At 41.4% G+C, this 18,315-nt stretch overlaps 1 protein-coding gene across 10 annotated transcripts in view; it reads right to left on the bottom strand.

The window, feature by feature from the left end:
• Positions 1–18,315, bottom strand: part of grip1 (glutamate receptor interacting protein 1) — a 458,415-nt gene that overhangs the window by 45,700 nt on the left and 394,400 nt on the right. For all 10 annotated transcript variants that reach the window (XM_059978360.1, XM_059978359.1, XM_059978364.1 and 7 more), the window contains 2 exons: positions 15,872–16,017; positions 10,648–10,728 (listed from right to left, as the gene is read on the bottom strand). In XM_059978360.1, the coding sequence (XP_059834343.1) occupies positions 10,648–10,728; positions 15,872–16,017 (227 nt within the window). The remainder of the gene's footprint in view (positions 1–10,647; positions 10,729–15,871; positions 16,018–18,315) is intronic.

Genomic DNA, 18,315 nt, shown 5'->3' with positions numbered 1-18,315 from the left:
AACAATGTAATAACAATGTGATAACAATGTTATCAATGTAACAAATGCAATAACATGTTGGTTTTGATGATAAATTAGTATGACAAAAATTAATCAATTAGTAATATTAAAAGTCTCTCAAATTTTCCTGCACTATAATGAAGAGCTGAGGAAATAGACTTCTCTTGTCGCATTTGTGTTTGTCAACAAAGTGATATAATTTAAGCCCAGGACAAGAAACTGATTCTGAATATTTTACAGAATCCCAAAGGAACATCATCTTGGCAGTTCAGTCACAAATCTGCTCACAAACAAGTGGCAGCAGAGCTGGAGAAATGGCTGCGCCAGTGATATCTCCATAAATATAAATGTCTTATCCTCAGGTTTATTGGGCCCCTGTGTTGCCAGCAGAGTAGCTACTCGCAACAGAACAAATTATAACCCTGCACTTTGTGCTTCAGGGACAACAGAGGAGAAATCCAGTCACAATTCACTATAAACTTCTTTGGTCCTCTCATTGAATTTAGTTTGTGAAATTGCTTCCACATGAAGAACCCTAAAGTAGGTCAACCTGTTTTATTAAGTGACTGATAAAAACACCCTTGCTTGTCCTCAAAGGTTTCAACTCGAAAGCTCTCTTATATCTGGCCTTCTCGCCAAATATCTGCTCATTCAATACTCATTATTATTGTTACCTGTCTGCCTTTCCCTCTCTCAACAAAACTTCATATCTGTGTCTGACAGCTCTGCGATGTTTACTCAGCTTTATGCTTAGGCCTGCTCCAGGCGTTGTGTCTGTGGACTCACTTTTGTTCTGAATGCTATTTGCTTACTTTTATTATTTGCAAATTGTCTTTCTTCTCTCTCTCTCTGAATATTCTGGGCATTCGACAGTTTATTTTTTAATGGGTTCTTTTGTGTTTCTTTATTTTGTGGCTCCTGCAAGGAGACAAGTCTCAAGGTTGTATAATGTATAGATACTTTGATAATAAGCGTTCTTTGAACTTCTAATCCTTCATGGCCTCATTTCACCCCTTTTCAATAAAGATAAGCGTTGTGTACTCTCTTCATAATGAAGCTGCGTCACTGCCTGGTTCGGAAATTGCACCCTCGGATAGCAAGACCCTGCAGTGGATAGTGGGATCAGCTGAGAAGATCATCGGGGTCTCTCTTCCCGCCGTCATGGACATTTACACTACACACCGCATCCGCAAAGCAAACAGCATTATGAAGGACCCCACGCACCCCTCATACAAACTCTTCTCACTCCTGCCATCTGGGAAAAGGCACTGAAGCATTCGGGCTCTCACGACCAGACTATGTAACAGTTTCATCCCCCAAGCTATCAGACTCCTCAATACCCAGAGCCCGGACTGATACCTTACTGATCTATTGTCCTGTTTATTATTTATTGTAATGCCTGCACTGTTTTGTGCACTTTATGCAGTCCTGGGTAGGTCTGTAGTCTAGTGTAGTTGTTTTTGTTTCTGTGTTTTTTTTACGTAGCTCAGTCTAGTTTTTGTACTGTGTCATGTAACACCATGGTCCGGAAAAATGCTGTCTCATTTTTACTGTGTAATTTACAGCAGTTATGGTCAAAATGACAATAAAAAGTGACTTGACTTCCTTAAAGCTCACGCATGACAAGAATATGTACACATTTTCATCACGTGTGAGTTTTAAGGGAGTACACAACTTACCTTTAATGAAAAGGGGTGAAATGAGGCCACGAAGGATTAGAAGTTCAGTTCAAAGTACATTTATTATCGAAGTATGTATACATTATACACCTTGAGATTTGTCTCCTTGCAGGCAGCCACAAAAGAAAGACACCCAAAAGAACCCATTAAAAAAAGTCTGTCCAAAACACCCCTTTTGAGATGGCAGCGTATGGAAAATCTGTTTCTTTATTTATCTAGTGATACTGGATGGAGTAGGCCCTTCTAGCCCCTAGAGCCACGCTGCCCCAGCACACACACCAACCCCGATTCACCCTACCCTAATCACAGAACAACTTACAAGGATCAATTAACCTACCCGGTTAATCTTTGGACAGTGGGAGGAAACTGGAGCACCCGGTGCATTCCAAAGGGAGGGCATACAGAGACTGTTTAGAGATGGCGCTGAATGTGAACTCTGAACTCTGATGCCCCGAGCTGTAATAGCGCTGCGCTAACCGCTACTCTACAGTGGCGCCCGATTTAATGTAATCATCATCACACTGGAGTAATAGCTAATCAAGTGTCAACTGGCACAGAGTGTGAGGACTTGCTGGATTTCTATCAAATTTGCCAGCATTTAGAGGGAAACATGTGACCCTACAGTTACAGAACAAATGTGAGTGCATAGTCTAGACATAGTTTAATACTATTTTTAAGTAATTATTTGTGGGACTGGAGATGGGTCAGTAATTGCCCCCTCCTGCCCTGTTCCCCACCAGCGTCCCAACTCTTGCTCATGGTCCTGTGGGCAGGCACATCCAGTTGTGTGTGGTAGCAAAGTCTTAAGTTGTCTCAGTCACGTTCCTTCGCAGTTTTGTCAACCCTATCATTTTTCAAATGCTACCAATGAAAAATCTTCCAATATTGTTTTAACTTCTTCATAGCATTCAGCCATGCTACTTTACCCTTCAATAAACGTAAGTATATTAGAAATACGAGTGGGAGGTGACTATTCAGTCTCTTCTGCCTGGTCTGCCATTCAGTAAGATCATTTAACATAGAACAGTACAGCACAGTACAGACCCTTCAGCCCATAATGTCGTGAGGCCATGGCTGATCTCTTACTCAACTCTACATTCCTGCACCAACCCTAAAATTGCTTCACTCTTTTAATACCTAAGTGATTTATCAATCACAGAGCCTCCACAATTTTCTCCACAATTAGGCCAAATGGCCTAATTCTGCTCCTATCTCTTATGGTCTAAAAGGCCCGGATAAAAGGGAGATGCATAGTGGGAAGGGCCTAGGGCCAGGAGACACAGCCTCTAAAGGTCCCTTTAGAACAGAGATTAGGAGGAATTTCTTTAGCCAGAGGGTGATGAATCACTGGAATTCACTGCCACAGCCAGCTGTGGAAGCCAAGTTATTGCATATATTTAAAGCAAAAGTTGATAGATTCCTGATTAATAAGGTTGTCAAAGGTTAAAGGAAGAAGACAGGACAACTGGATTGAGAAAGAAAATATGGTGGAATGGAGGAGCAGTCTCGATGGGCCAAATGGCTTATTCTGTTCCTATGTCTTATGAATTATCAACCTGAAGCTTGAATATTTATTCACAGCCTTCACAATTTTCTTCAGTTAGAAAATTCCAATCATTTACTATTTCTAGGTGAAGAAATTTAATTTAATCTCCATCCAGAGTGGCCAATTCTTTATTTTGAGATACTGACTCTGTTCCACTGAAAGGGCTTAAAGTCCTTTTAATATCTGTCTCATCTATGTACAATGCTTCAAGAAAATTCTAAGCAAGATATCTCAAATAAATCTAAATGTGTGAATTGGAACTAGTGAAGATGCAGAGATGACAACTTCACCAGCAAATAAATACAGTTTACAAAATTGCAGAGATCCCCAGAACTACAGATTTAACCATGAACTCTGTGAACATTCACAAACCAGCTAGATTTTCTAAACACGTACCATTGAAAAAAAGAGTAACTTACCATTTCCATCAAAAACCTCACATACCCCGAGTGGCCACTTTATTAGGTACAATGAAACCCGGTGTAGTCTACTACTGCTCTAGCCGTTCTCCTTCAAGATTCCACATGCTGTGCATTCAGAGATGCTCTTCTGCACAGCACTGTTGTAACACGTGGCTATCTGAGTTATTGTCACCGTCCTGTCAGCTTGAAACAGTCTGGCCATTCTCCTCCGACCTCTCTCATTAACAAGGCACTTTCACCCACAGAACTGCTGCTCACTGGGTGGTTTTTGTTTTTCAAAGTTCAAAGATACAAAGCATAATTTTAATCAAAGTATGTATGCAGTATACAACTCTGTAATTCGTCTTCACACAGACTGTCGCAAAACAAAGAAGAACCAGAGAACCAAGCCATTCAAAGGAAACCTCCAAACATCAGAACCCCCATACCCCACCGGCAAAACATGCACAAAGAGCAACTAACAAAGATCAAAAACACAAGACACAAAAGGCACATGTTACTACGGTTCAGATCACAATATTCTCTGTAAGCTTTACAGACTGTTACGCATGAAAATCCCTGGAGATCAGCAGATCTTGAGATACTCAAACCACCAATAATCATTCCACAGTCCAATTCACGAAGATCACATTTCTTCCCCTTTCTGAAGTATAATCTGAACCTTTTGACTGTGCCTATATGCTTTTATGCATAGAATTGCTGCTGCATGTTTGGCTGATTAGATATTTGCTTTAAGCAGCAAGTGTACCTAATAAAGTGGCCACTGAGTGTATATACAAGCTATTTAAAATATTTACTTCATTCTCAAAGAGTAGTGACGAGATCAAAAAGACTATTGAATGTTACTATGTACCCTGTTCTACATAACAACATTTACAGAAATAGTATCCATACAAATTCTATATCTACATGTGAGGATATCTTAATTTAAATAAAAGAAATACCATAATACCTGCTAATTTATGCAATTCCTTGAAGGTAATTAAAGGACAATATAAGTAGTATTTATATATTCCGCTCAATTTATTTGCTTAGTCCTTCAAAAAGGTAATTTATGTCCACAACATAAACACACACTACAGGTAAAAAAAATATTCAAATACTAACAAAATAAATTACATTAAAAATCTCAGAACACACACACAAAATGCTGGAGGAACTCAGCAGTGCAGGTAGCATCTGTGGAAAAAATGTACAATCGATGTTTCTGGCTGAAACCCTCCTGCAGGACTGGAGAAAGAAAGAGCTAAGGAGTAGATTTAAAAGGTGTGGGGAGGGGAGGGAGAACAGTGATAGGTGAAACTATGAGGGGTGGGGGTGAAGTAAAAAGCTGGGAAGTCGATTGGTGCAAGAGATACGGGGCTGAAGAAGGGGGATTCTGATAGGAGAGGGCAGAAAGCCATGGAAGGAAGAAAAGTGGGAGGAACAGCAGAGGGAGGCGATGGACAGGAAAGGAGATAAGGTGAGAAGGGATAGGGGATGGGGAATGGTGAAGGCGAGGGGAGGGGGATATTACTGGAAGTTCAAGAAGTTGATGTTCATGGCATCAGGTTGGAGGCTACCCAGATGGAATAGAAGATGTCGTTCCTCTAACCTGAGTGTGGCCTCATTGTAACAGTAGAGAAGGCCACGGATTGACATATCGGAATGGGAGTGCAAAGTCGAATTAAAATGGGTGGCTACTGGGAGATCCCACTTGTTCTAGTGGGCGCAGCAAAGGTGCTCGGCAAAGTGGTCTCCCAATCTACGTTAGGTCTCACCGATATACAGGAGGCCACACCAGGAGCACCAGACGCAGTATGTGATCCCAACAGACTGACAGGTGAAGTGGCCCTGAATGGTGGTGAGGGAGGAGGTGGAGGGGGCTGGTGGAGCACTTGTTCCACTTGCAGGGATAAGTGACAGGGGAGAGGTCAGTGAGGAGGGACAAATGGACAAAGGAGTCGCATAGGGAGTGATCATCTGCAGATTTTCTCTTGTTTGTGATTAAAAATCTCATTCAGATTTCTTTTATGTTTTAAGGATGTATCAGGACCATTTCACAAGCAAAACTAGCGGATGTACAGGTGTACTTAATAAAATGGCAACGGAGTGTAGATTACTAACTTTGTATACATATTGCTCCAAAGTTTTCAATGAATCGACTAAACAAAATTACCAGCTGGCATATGACAAAGATGTAAAAGTGCTCAAAAATAATTAAACCCTTGGGTCAAATTCTTTAATAGTTTAGTAGGGGATGACTATCTGGAGATTTTAGCTCTGTTATTTATAGAAAGATCGTTAAAAAAAACTAATTTTTGAATTCACTATAAATGAAGTCATGTTCTCTGTTCAGCATGAGGTTGATGCCTTTCAAATTGGAGCATGATGTCTAACATATATTGGCTTTTGAAGAGCAGGTGCTCTGCACAAGCCACATTAATTTGATCTTGGCAAGTTATTAACACACCAAGTCATTAAAAATCAAACTGCTTAATTAATGGGCCATAAATTATACTACTGAATGAGTTTTGCTGAGCTACATTATGGTAATAATATTAAAGTCACTTGACTAAGAAAATAGGGAGCCAGATAAACATCACTGCGCCACAATCCTCCTTTGACATGGTTATTCTCCAATGGCATATTAAAGGGAAGGTCTGCACCAACATTACCATAAAGGCAACTTGAACACGAATGAGAAATTAGGCTCTTCACAATGTAAACCAATAAAAAACATTTGCTCATGATTAATTACAAGATAAAACATTTCAGTCAGTGTAATGTACCAATGTTCAATTTCACATTTTTGGAACAACTGTTTTATATGGCTTTAGGGATAATTAAATTTGCTCCAGTTCTTTATTTCATTTAGAGAGACAGCACGGTAAAAGCTCTTTCTAGCCCATGAACCTGTGCCATGCTATTACACCCATGTGACCAATTAACCTACAACATCTCTATCAGCACCGGCACCATAAAATTGTTTCTCCAAATGCTACACTACCTGGCCGCTTCCACTACTCAACGTTTTGAAAGAACACCTCTTACCATTGCTAGTTTAACCAGGGAACTACTTCTCTTAATACAATATGCTGAAGGGCTTGTTTCCCATGATGTAATGTTCTATGTTCTTAACAACTCAGTTCACTTTTTCACCCATTCTGACAAGTCTAATCATATTACTTTGCAACTTTTAATATTTGCACCCTACTGACAGAGTCTTCAAAATGTGCCGGCTTTAAATAGCACAGGTCCAAGTGTTTGCGAACAACCAGGAAACAAGTTGTGCAAACAATGTACTGTGAACATTCATGCCGGCTCATTTATCTCCAAGCTTTGAGAAAGATGAACAGCATTGATTTTTCTGAGGATCAGAGAACATACACACACAGTGTGATCGGCTGTGTGAATTGACCAAGAGTTGGTATATTTAGAACTGTTACACATGATTCATCTTCAAATATCCAGGGTATAGATAGCTTGCCTGGAGCCAAATCGTGATGTTGATTGCTGAGAAACTTCTTTTGACATGAATGCGTGAGAATGAACTCTATTTGAATGACCCCACAGCAGGTCGGCAAAGTGTGCTTCAATCAAAGGTCAGTGACTTGGATAGAGTCTGAAGAACTGTCACTGTGATTTTGGCAGAGTTTGACTTGAATTATCCTCAACTTCAATTTCACCACTGCCAACCCTATTTTCCCATCCTTTCCTGAAGGGATCTCTAGACATGGGTCTTTCCAATAATAACAACACCCTCAAACAAATATTAACAAACTTGATTTCACTTACCCAGTTTTCCCCTGTCCTTTCCTGAAAGTATTTCCCAATAAGTGTCTTTCCAATGACATTAACATCCGAAAATAAATATTAAAAAAACTTGACTTTTACCAACCCAATTTTCTTTTGTCCTATCCTAAAGAGATTTCTGGACAGGGGTCTTTCCAGTGACACAAACATTCCAAAATAAATATTAGAATGAATTTTACTTTTGATGGCAGTCATTTGTTAAGCAAATATTGGCAGGCTATCAAATGAAGCTTTGCATGCTCTTTACAAGGATGGCATGTTTCTCTCTGGTGGCTCAGGAAGAAGTAAAGGGCTCCAGTGGTTGACCGAGTTGAGATCAGCTCTTTCTCGAAGACTAGGAAAGTGTGTACTGCTTGGTGATTTTTTTTAGGCCTGTTTAATTTTTAACAGAAAGGAATTTTTTAATGATCCAAGAATATGGTCATGTGGAGTATTAACATGCACAACTCATACTGAGGTGATTGATGTTAAGAGCAATGGATAGATGTGGTCTACGTGTAAGACATTTGACAAGGCCCCTCAAAGCAGGCTAATCCAGATGATTAATTAACATATGATGAATGATAATTTAGTAGTTTGGATCAGAGCTGGCCTGCCCAAAGACAACAGCGGTTAGTGATGTTATTCTGCCTGGAAGTCTGTGAAAAGTGATGGGTGAGTAAGTAAGTTTGAAAGTGACACAAAGGTTGGCGAAATTCTGGTCAGTGCAAAAGGCTGTGAAAGAAGAATGCGGATACAGACATGGGTGGAGAAATGGCCAGTGGAGTTTAATCTACACAAGTGTGTTGTGTTGTACTTCGGGTGGTCAAATACAAAGAGAAATTACACACAGTTAAAGGAAGGACATTTAATAGCACTTATGTACAGAGAGATCATGCGACCCAAGTCGATAGTTCCCTGAAAGTGGCCATACTTAGGTTGGGTGGTGAATAATGACATGCTTGGGGCACTGAGCATGAGAGTAAAAAAAAAGTAATACTATAGCGACATAAAACTTCAATTAAGCTGCACTAGGGAGAATTGTGTGCAACTCTGGTCACCCCATTAAAGAAACATGTGGAAAGGGCGCAGAAGAGAATTACCACCAGATGCTGCCTGGATTACAGGGTATGAGTTACAAGGAGAGGTTAGAGGTTTCCTCTAATGTGTCAAGAGACTGAGGGGCCATTGGATCGGTTTATAAAATTATGAGAGCAATACAGAGGAAAGTTGGTTGGAATCATTTCCTGGGGTTAGAAGGGTCAAGTACTGAAGGACACACATTTAAGGTAAGGGGGCAAAGTTTAAAAGGGGATTTTTAGGGCAAGTAGTTTTATTTACTTACTTATTGATTGATACAGTGCAGAACAGGCCCTTCTGGCCCACTGAGCAACAGTGCCTAGCAACCCACTGATTTAACCCCTAGCTTAAACACTGGACAACCTACAACGACCAATTAACCAGCTAACTGGTCGTTGGACTTTGGACTGTGAGAGGGAACCAGAGCATCCAGAAGAAGCCCATGTGCTTCATGGGAAGGACGCACAAAGACTCCTGAATTCTGAACTCCAATGCTCTGAGCTGCAATAGCGTCATGCAAACCGCTAGGCTTGAAGGGCGTGGTTTGTTTCTGGAACTGGCTACTGGGAGGAGTGATAGAGGAAGATACAACAGAGTCACAGAGAGGTACAGTACAGAAACAGGCCTTTTGGCCCATCTAGTCTGTGCTGTACCATTTAATTTGCCTACTCCCATCAATCTGCACTGGGACCACAGCCCTCCATACCCCTACCATCCATGTACCTATCCAGAAGTCTCTTAAACACTGAAATCAAGCTTGCATGCACCACTTGTAATGTTTAAGAGACTGTTAAAACGGAGAAATGAATATGCAAAATGTGGATGGATATGGGTAATGATCTGAAGAGATTTAGATTAATTTGGCATTATGTTCGACGCAGAATTGCACGTGCAGCGTAACCCAAGTTTTATAACAGTGGTGTGAAGGGCCTGTTACTGTGCTGTACTGTTCAATGTTCTATGTGCAACTGCAACAATGCTAGAACACTCTACGGCACTGAATGAGAGTTGTGATCACCCCTTGTGCAACTGCAAAGGCTCTTCGGGGCATTGCTAACAAATAAAAGTCTTTGCACACAGGCGACAGATGCAAGACAGCCATTCCAAAACAATGAGAGAGAAAGGGTAGGGTCAATCTAAAACAGGGCTTCTCAAACTTTTTTAGACATTGCACCAATACCAGTGGACCCCAGGTTGGGAAACCTGATCTAAACGAAATGTTCCCATTCTAAGCGCCTGTCTGTAAGTGTTGATTCTTCCCTTTGACTCAAGGTTCACATTCATTCTGGCTGAGAGTAAAAGGCTAATGTTGTACCCTTTTTGTTGCCAACATTATGAAATATAATAAAAATATCCATTTATAATTCTGCTACACAGATTGAAGAGGAGGTCAGACCCCAGTCCTGTTCAGTTGTCTGGCCAGAGATCAATTTTATCAAATATCCCCACCCCTCTGGGTTTTCCCCCCAGTCAACCAGGATGAACATCACACGACAGTGATCAATAGCAGGTGTTGCAAATGTCAGCGGAGGCAGCCTCACCTCAAGCCTGCATGGTGTAACTGTGAACACAAGTGGATTATTCAGCATTCGTGACACTCTCAGACTAAGAGGTCTGTTCGAACCAATATTACATGACATTTTTATATGCAAAAAACAAAGGTAACAGCAGGACAATTCTATAGTTACAATGTGTCTACAATGCTTCCTTTCAATTACATATAGTTTTTAAATACCTCCTTCTTCACACCCACACTCTAGACATCTGAAATTAATGTTAATCCCCACTGACTCTAGGTTGTGTTCATGCATATGCAGACATCTGGGGTCTAGGTGGAGTGTTTGTTTGCAACTGATTGTTTTGGGCTGCAATCTGCAATCCACACTCTAATCTGAAGATTGGTTGCTGGTGAATTAATATTTGCTATATAGCCTAACTCCAGAATATGCAAGAACACATGGCATTTAGATCTAACAAGCCACATGACTAAAACTGCGGTTTGGCATTCAGTGTCACGGTGTGCAGCGCAATCCCAGGAGTAAAGTTTGTGGGAACACACTGCTGATGTTGGCCCATCAGCATGAAAAAGACAAGGATAATGCACTGTACAGAACAATGTGAACAAGAGGTGTATGCAAGTACTCACAGCTGATGGTAATGCCCAGCTCCACCCCGCTCCTCTTCGGGAGCTTCACGTGAAATGTGCCACTGCTCGGAACAACTGATTCTGCAGAAAAGAAAAATGAACGTCATGATGATAAGCAAAGTTTTATGTAACCTGGCTAAAGAACTCAGTAAAACTAAATTACCACGAACAAAGTTCATCACGTACTTCAACAATCTTGGGCTTCTGTTTGATACTGAGTTTTAAAAACTGATTCCTCATACAAGCTTCAATGGATGTGCGGTGGTGAGTATATTGACTGGGTACATCACAGCTTGGTACGGAAACACTAAAGCCCCTGGACAGAAAATCTTGCAAAAACTGATGGATACAGCCCAGTTCATCATAGGTAAAACCCTCCCCACCATTGATGACAACTACACAGAACATTGTTGTAGGAAAGCAGGGACCCCCACCACCCAGGCCATGCTCCCTACACACTGGAGCCTCAGGACTCTCAGCACCAGCTTCAGGAACAGTTACTACCCCCCAACCACAAGGCTCTTGAATCAAAGGGGACAACTCAATTTCACTAGCCCCACAATCTATGGACTCACTTCCAATTACTCTTCATCACACGTTCTTGATACTTGTTGTTTATTTATTTACTATTATTTCTTTCTTTTTGTAGTTAAACAGTTTGTTGATGTGGTCTTTCATTGATTCAATTGAGGTTAATATTTTATTATGAATTTATTGCCTACAAGAAAATTAATCTCAGGGTTGCATATAGTGACTTATATGTACTTTGATAATAAATTTACTTTTGGACTTTTTTTTACCTTTATCAACAGCAACAACATCTCCCCCACTTCAGCTCTACTTCTCAAACCTTCTGTCATTAAACCATTTATGACTATTTTGTTTACTTCCAGAGAGGCCTACACCAAAACTTTCCTGTTGTCCTGCTGTCCTCTGACTTCCAAAATTCCACACATCTCAACAACATCTACGTAAAATGATGACCCCCTTCTGAAACATTAGAATACTTATGTTGGTCTGGAATTTACTTCAAGTCTTTGCTGAAGCCCAGTGTTGAAACATTACATCCTATTGACCGTCCTGATGAAAGGCCTCGGCCTGAAGCATTCTCTCTATAGCTGCCGCTTGACCTGCTGAGTTGCCTGGATTGGGGAGCATGACTTATGAGAACAGGTTGAGTGAACTCGGCCTTTTCTCCTTGGAGTGATGGAGGATGAGAGGTGACCTGATGGAGGTGTATAAGATGATGACAGGCATCAATCATGTGGATAGTCAGAGGCATTTTTCCCAGGGCTGAAATGGTTGCCACAAGAGGACACAGGTTTAAGGTGCTGGGGAGTAGGTACAGAGGAGATGTCGGGGTAAGTTTTTTTACTCAGAGAGTGGTGAGTGCGTGGAATGGGCTGTCAGCAACGGTGGTGCAGGCAGATACGATAGGGTCTTTTAATAGACTTTTGGATAGGTACATGGAGCTTAGAAAAATAGAGGGCTATAGGTAAGCCCAGTAATTTCTAAGGTAGGGACATGTTTGGCACAACTTTGTGGGCTGAAGGGCCTGTATTATGCTGTTGGTTTTCTATGCTTCTATGTTTCTCCAGAATTCCTCCAGAGTGTACTTTGGATTCCCATCTGCGGAATTTTTTGTGTTTATCAAATCCACTGCCCTGCCTGTTCTCTATAACCCTCGAGTCTCATACAGACCAAAACAAATTTGACTTAATTGGTCTCATAAACCTTTGGGGTAGAGAGTAATGTATAATTTATAGCCCTCAGAAGAGATTCTTCCTCATCCCTGTCATAAATGGATAACCACTAATTCTGAAACCGAGTCCCTGGATCTTTATTGCACCATAGATGGAGACATCCTCATGGCTTCTACCTCGTCAAACCTCTGAGGATCTCCTGCCTCAACACAATCTCAGATGGTGCTTCTAAACTCCAGTGTCGATCAGCACAAGCTGCTCAACCTTTTCTTGAAAATCATTCTCTGTATCCAAGGAATTAACTTAGTGAACTGATTTTCATGGCAGTATATCCTCCCATATCTACAGTGCCATTAATGACATAGGGTCAAAGAACGTTGAATCTTTGTGGGTGGAGTTAAGAAACTGCAAGGGTGAAAAAACATTATGGGAATCATATATAGCCCTCCAAATAGTAGCCAATATGTGGGGTTGAGATTGCAAAGAGAGTTGTAAAATGCATGCAGAAAGTGTAATGACACAATTGTTCTAGGGGACTTCAATATGTAAGGGGGAAGGGATGGTTCTTTGGAGCAGCTTGTGCTTGAGCCTACTTGGAGAAATGCCATCTTAGACTAGGTGTTGTGTAATAACCCGGATCTTATTAGGGAACTTAACGTAAAGGAACCCTTCAGAGGCAGAGATCATAATATAATTAAATTCATACTGAACTTTAAGAGGGAGAAGCATAACTCAAATATATCGTTATCACAATGGAATAAATGGAATTCTAGAGGCATGAGAGAGGACGTTGTTCAGGTGGATTGGAGGAGAATACTGGCAGAGCAGAGATGGATGAAGTTTCTGGGAATAGTTCACAAGGCGCAGGATAGATATGTCCCATAGAGGAAGTTCTCAAATGGCAGTGATGGGCAACAGTGGCTGACAAAGGAAGTTAACGACTGCATAAAAGCCAAGGAAAGGGTAGCAAAAGTGAGTGGGAAGTTGGATGATTGGGAAGCTTTTAAAATAAAACAAAAGGCAACTAAAAAAAGCTATAAGAAGGTAAACAATGAAATAGGAAGGCAGACTAGCCAATAATATAAGGCAGGGTACCAAAAGTTTTCTCAGTTATATAAAGAGTAAAAAGGGAGGTGAGAGTTGATATTGAACCACTGGAAAATTATGTTGGTGAGGTAGTAATGCGGGACAAAAAAAGTGGCAAATGAACTTAATGGGTACTTTGTATCTGTCTTCACTATGGAAGACACTAGCAGTGTGCCAGAGGTCTGTGAATGTCAGGGAGCAGGAGTGAGTGCCATTGCTATTACTAAGGAAAAAGTGCTAGGCAAACTCAAAGGTCTTAAGGTGGATAAGTCACCTGGACCAGACAGACTACATCCCAGAGTCCTGAGAGAGATTGCTGAAGAGATAATGGATGCGTTGGTCATGATCTTTCACGAATCTCTTAATTCTGGCAAGGTCCCAGAGAACTGAAAGTTTGCAAATGTCACTCAACTCTTTAAGAAGGGAGGAAGACAAAAAAAAAGGAAATTATAAGCTAGTTAACTAAAACCTCAGTGGTTGGGAAAATGTTGAAGACCATTATTAAGGACGAGGTTTTGGGGTACTTGGAGACTAATGATAAAATAATTCAAAGTCATCATAGTTTCTGTAAAGGGAAATCTTGCCTGACAAATCTTTGAGGAAGTAACAAGCAGGGTGGACAAAGGAGAGGCAGTAGATGTCATTTACCTGGATTTTCATAAGGTTCTACACATGAGGCTGCAGAAGAAGATAAATTTCTATGGCATTACAGGAAAGATACTGGCATGGATAGCTGATAAGGAGGAGGCGGTGAGTGAGAATATTAGGGGCCTTTTCTAGCTGGCTGCTGGTGACTAGTGGTGTTCCTCAGGGGTCAATATTGGGATCACTACTTTTCACACTGTTTCTCAATGATTTGGATAATGGAATTGATGGCTTTGTGGCAAAGTTTGCAGATGATAAGTGGAGGAGTAGATAGTGCTGAGGAAGCAATACAATTGCAGCAGGACTTAAGACAATTTGGAAGAATGGGCAAAAAAATGGACGATGGAATAGTGTTGGGAAATGTATGATGATGCATTTTTGTGAAAGGTAAAATAGTGTGGATTATATAAGTGGGAAGAAGGTGCAAACATCCCAAGATGCAAAGGGACCTAGGAGTTTGCATGCAAGACTTTCAGAAGGTAAATTTACAGGTTGAGTCTGTGATAAAGAAGGCAAATGTAATGTTGGCATTTATCTCCGTGGGGGGGGGGGGAGTAGAATATTAAAGCAAGGAGATTATGCTGAGCCTTTATAAGATACTAGTCAAGCCGCATTTGGGAGTACCGTCAACTGCTTTGGGCCCCATATCTCAGAATGGAGAAAGTCCAGAGGACTTTCATAAGGATGAGTCAGGGAATGAAGGGGTTAACATATGAGGAGCGTTTGGCAGCTTTGGGCCTGTACTCTCTGGAATTTAGAGGAATGCATGGGGATCTCATTAAAACCTACTGAATGTTGAAAGGACTAGATAGGGTGGATGTGGAGAGGATGTTTCCTATGGTGGGGATATATGGAACTTGAGGGCACAGCCTCAAAATTATGGGGCAACCTTTTAGAACAGGGGTAAGGAGGAATTTTTTTAGCCAGAGTAGTAAACCTATGGAATTCTCTGCCACAGACTGTGGTGGAGGCCAAGTCCATGGGTATACTGAAGGTGGAAGTTGATTATTTCCTGAAAGGTCAGGGTATCAAAGGATATTACAAAAAGGCAGATGTATGGGGTAGAGTGGGATCTGGGATCAGCCATGATGGAATGGCAGAGCAGGCTCGATATGCCAAATGGCCTAATCCTGCTCCTATGTCTAATGGTCTTATACTGTTCTTGAAAAGAGGTTATTGGTATGTGGAAAATATCAATCTAACAACTTGCTGGTTAAATGTAACGTTGCCTTTCCAGAAAGGCACAACTTCATATAGAGCTGGGATTTGTAACCTTTTTTTTATGCCATGGACCCTTACCATTAACCAAGTGGCCTGTGGACCCCAGGTTGGGCACCTCTACTATAGGGTATCTATTGGAACTGATAGGTCTGAAAGGAATACATTGGCAACAGCACCACTGGAAGGGCCGAATGGCTTGCTTCAAAGGTACAACACTGCGCAATCTGAAGATGTACATGTTAATAAAAAAAAGTCACATTCTTAATTTTTAAACTTTTACAATCAGAGGAAAATCACATCCAGTTGCATTCAATATGATTACACTTTTTGCTTTTTGTTTGAATTACTTAAGTAAATCATGCCTTCCACATTGCAAATTTCTTATCACTGTATGATGCAGAGCATTGATTTAGCATAAGATGGCAAGTATTTCAGGCACGCATCTTCTTCATGTGGAAGAATTATTTCTCTCTATTGCAACCAAAGCCCTCGCAAATGTGTACATTTCTCCTCGGGCACCAGGTCAAAACATCACAAGATATTCACAGAATGATCAATGCCAAGTTTACCTGCGACATCAAACTCCACTTCTACAGTGACTTTGCTGTTGATGGCACAATCTCGAAGGAGCTGGTTGGCTTCCTCCAGTGTGCTGTCCTCCGTCAGGATCCCATTGATCGTCAGGATTCTGTCTCCCACCTGCAGCAACCCACACCTGTCAGACACAGGAACAAAACCACCAGCTGTCACACGCACTTCAGGAAGCAAGCGAGAGAGAACTTCAAGTGCATGACATTTGAATGCTGGTGAAGCTGCTCTCCATCTGCTCTCACCCATTGCGGAACGTGATTCATTTTACACAGCATAAATCTTTTGAACAGTAGCACCACACAGGCTCTCAAGCTGCTGCTTTAAAGTAGGAAAAACTCCACGAGAGCAGCTGAAAGCTTACCAAGAGACTGAGCTCAATGCTCATTACATCCTTGCAGCTGAAGTGAGAATACAGAAGGGTAGTGAAATGAAAATGTCTTGTGCCAGCACGGATAACTTCACTCACCTCAGCACTGGACCCATCACTGAACACAACCTATGAACTCACTTTCAAGGCGTCCATTTAGAATGGAGATGAGGAGGAATTTCTTTAGCCAAAGGGTTGTGAGTCCGTGGAATTTGTTGCCACAGGTGGCTGTGGAGGCCAAGTCATTGAGTATATTTAAGGCAGAGGCTCATAGATTATTGATCGGTCAGGGTATGAACAGATACGGGGAGAAAGCAGGAGATTGGAGCTGAGAGGAAAACTGGTTCAGCCATGATGAAATAACAGAGCAGACATGATGGGCCAAAAGGCCTAACTCTGCTGCTTTATCTTATGGTCTTAAGGTAAATCACAATCACAGTACTATTTATTTATTTATCTATTAATTATTATTAGCTTTTTTTGTATTTGCACAGTTTGTCTCCTTTTGCACATAGGTTGCTTGTTAGTCATCGTGCATTATTTTTTCATTGATTCTATTGTATTTCTTTGTTCTACTGTGAATGCCTGCAAGAAAATAAATCTCAGGGTAGTGTATAGTGACATACTTTGAACTTCTTTGGACAACAGTTTAATCTAAAAAGCCATTAAGGACACTGTTTAGATGTCATTACTTTGAGTACAAGACAGCAGCCCAATAAAGGCAATAAGTAGGCTGGAAGTGTTAATAAGAGCTATCACGAGGACAAAATGCGAGACAGACTCAACAGAACAGGCAGCATGCATGATAGAAGAGTCTTGGCTGAAATGTCGGCTGATCATTTCTCTCCACAGGCACTGCCAGGCCTACCGGGTTCGTCCAGCATTTTGTGTCTGATGTTCAAGAATCTCACGTCTCTGTCAACAGTCATCCTTTCCGCAAACCAGAAAAAAGGTTCACATATACTTTAAGTTCCTGGATCTCTGGGGCCTTTTGACAGACCATTCAAAACCTAATGTGATATACCAATACATTGTCCCTTTCATAGTAACTGCCATGGTTCCTGAAGATTGTTATAGCCAGAGGGTGGTGTTGGGGACTGGCTCACTCTACTTACTAAATGCTCCCAATGACAAGTAGCTCAAATAGCCTCTGACAACCAAGTCTAGCTTCTGGCCTTCAGGTGTGGCTTAGCTACTAAGTCCAGCGGAACTATTTCTACTGACAGAAGGGGAGAGGGCAGATTACTGGCACCTTAAAACCAATCGCCTCTGTCATCCAAAATTGGCAGCTCATCTAGTAGAAGTAAAACTCGGATCTCAAACCTCCACTGCCTTGCTGCTATACCCATGCATGGGGAAGGCTTCAGGAGTAAACCCAGAGGGAAAAAATCCGGAGCCGGAGCCCCTAAGTTAAACACAGACTGGCAACTCCTGCGACGCGGCAGGTGCCAAACTCTATCGGTCTCTGCCATTCTTTTGGGTTTGTTAGATGTATGGAGAGGGGGAGCTTGCTGCAAGGGCAGCAGCTTGCTCTCCATATCGTACTGCCCTGGCTTGTGTATCTAGACAGCCAGGATGCAAGCATGGTTGACCCTAGCCGACAGAGACGTCGTCATCATCATCCACAATAACACTTCAAGGTCACGTCTCCTCGGACCCATGGGAGGACTGCTGTAATGGTGATTATTCAAGATGCATCAGTAACCATCCAACAATATGCAGCACATTGCTTCTAATTCCACAGTTCCTTGGACTACATAGACAAGAACTGAAGCTCAATTGACCTTGGGCCAGATTTGAGATGTGAGTAAATATTTAGCCCATAATACTTCTTTGTAGGCAATGTCTCACACATTTTTTGTGTATTGGACATAATTGAATTTTCAATAGAAAACAGAAGTGAACAAATTGTGTTATGCCCAGATTTACAGATCTGAATTACACAATGCCTTACATTGAATACTGATGGTCTACAGTTCAATAACAAACAATTGCTATCACAAATCTGCAGGCAGTGGGAGGAGGTGGGAGAGAGATCAGTGCTCTTACTTTTTT

The sequence above is a fragment of the Hypanus sabinus genome, chromosome 8 (assembly GCF_030144855.1).
Source record: "Hypanus sabinus isolate sHypSab1 chromosome 8, sHypSab1.hap1, whole genome shotgun sequence".
In the NCBI taxonomy this organism is placed as follows: Eukaryota; Metazoa; Chordata; class Chondrichthyes; order Myliobatiformes; family Dasyatidae; genus Hypanus; species Hypanus sabinus.
Note: the sequence above shows the minus strand (reverse complement) of the source record. Positions and strands in the feature narration are given on the sequence as shown.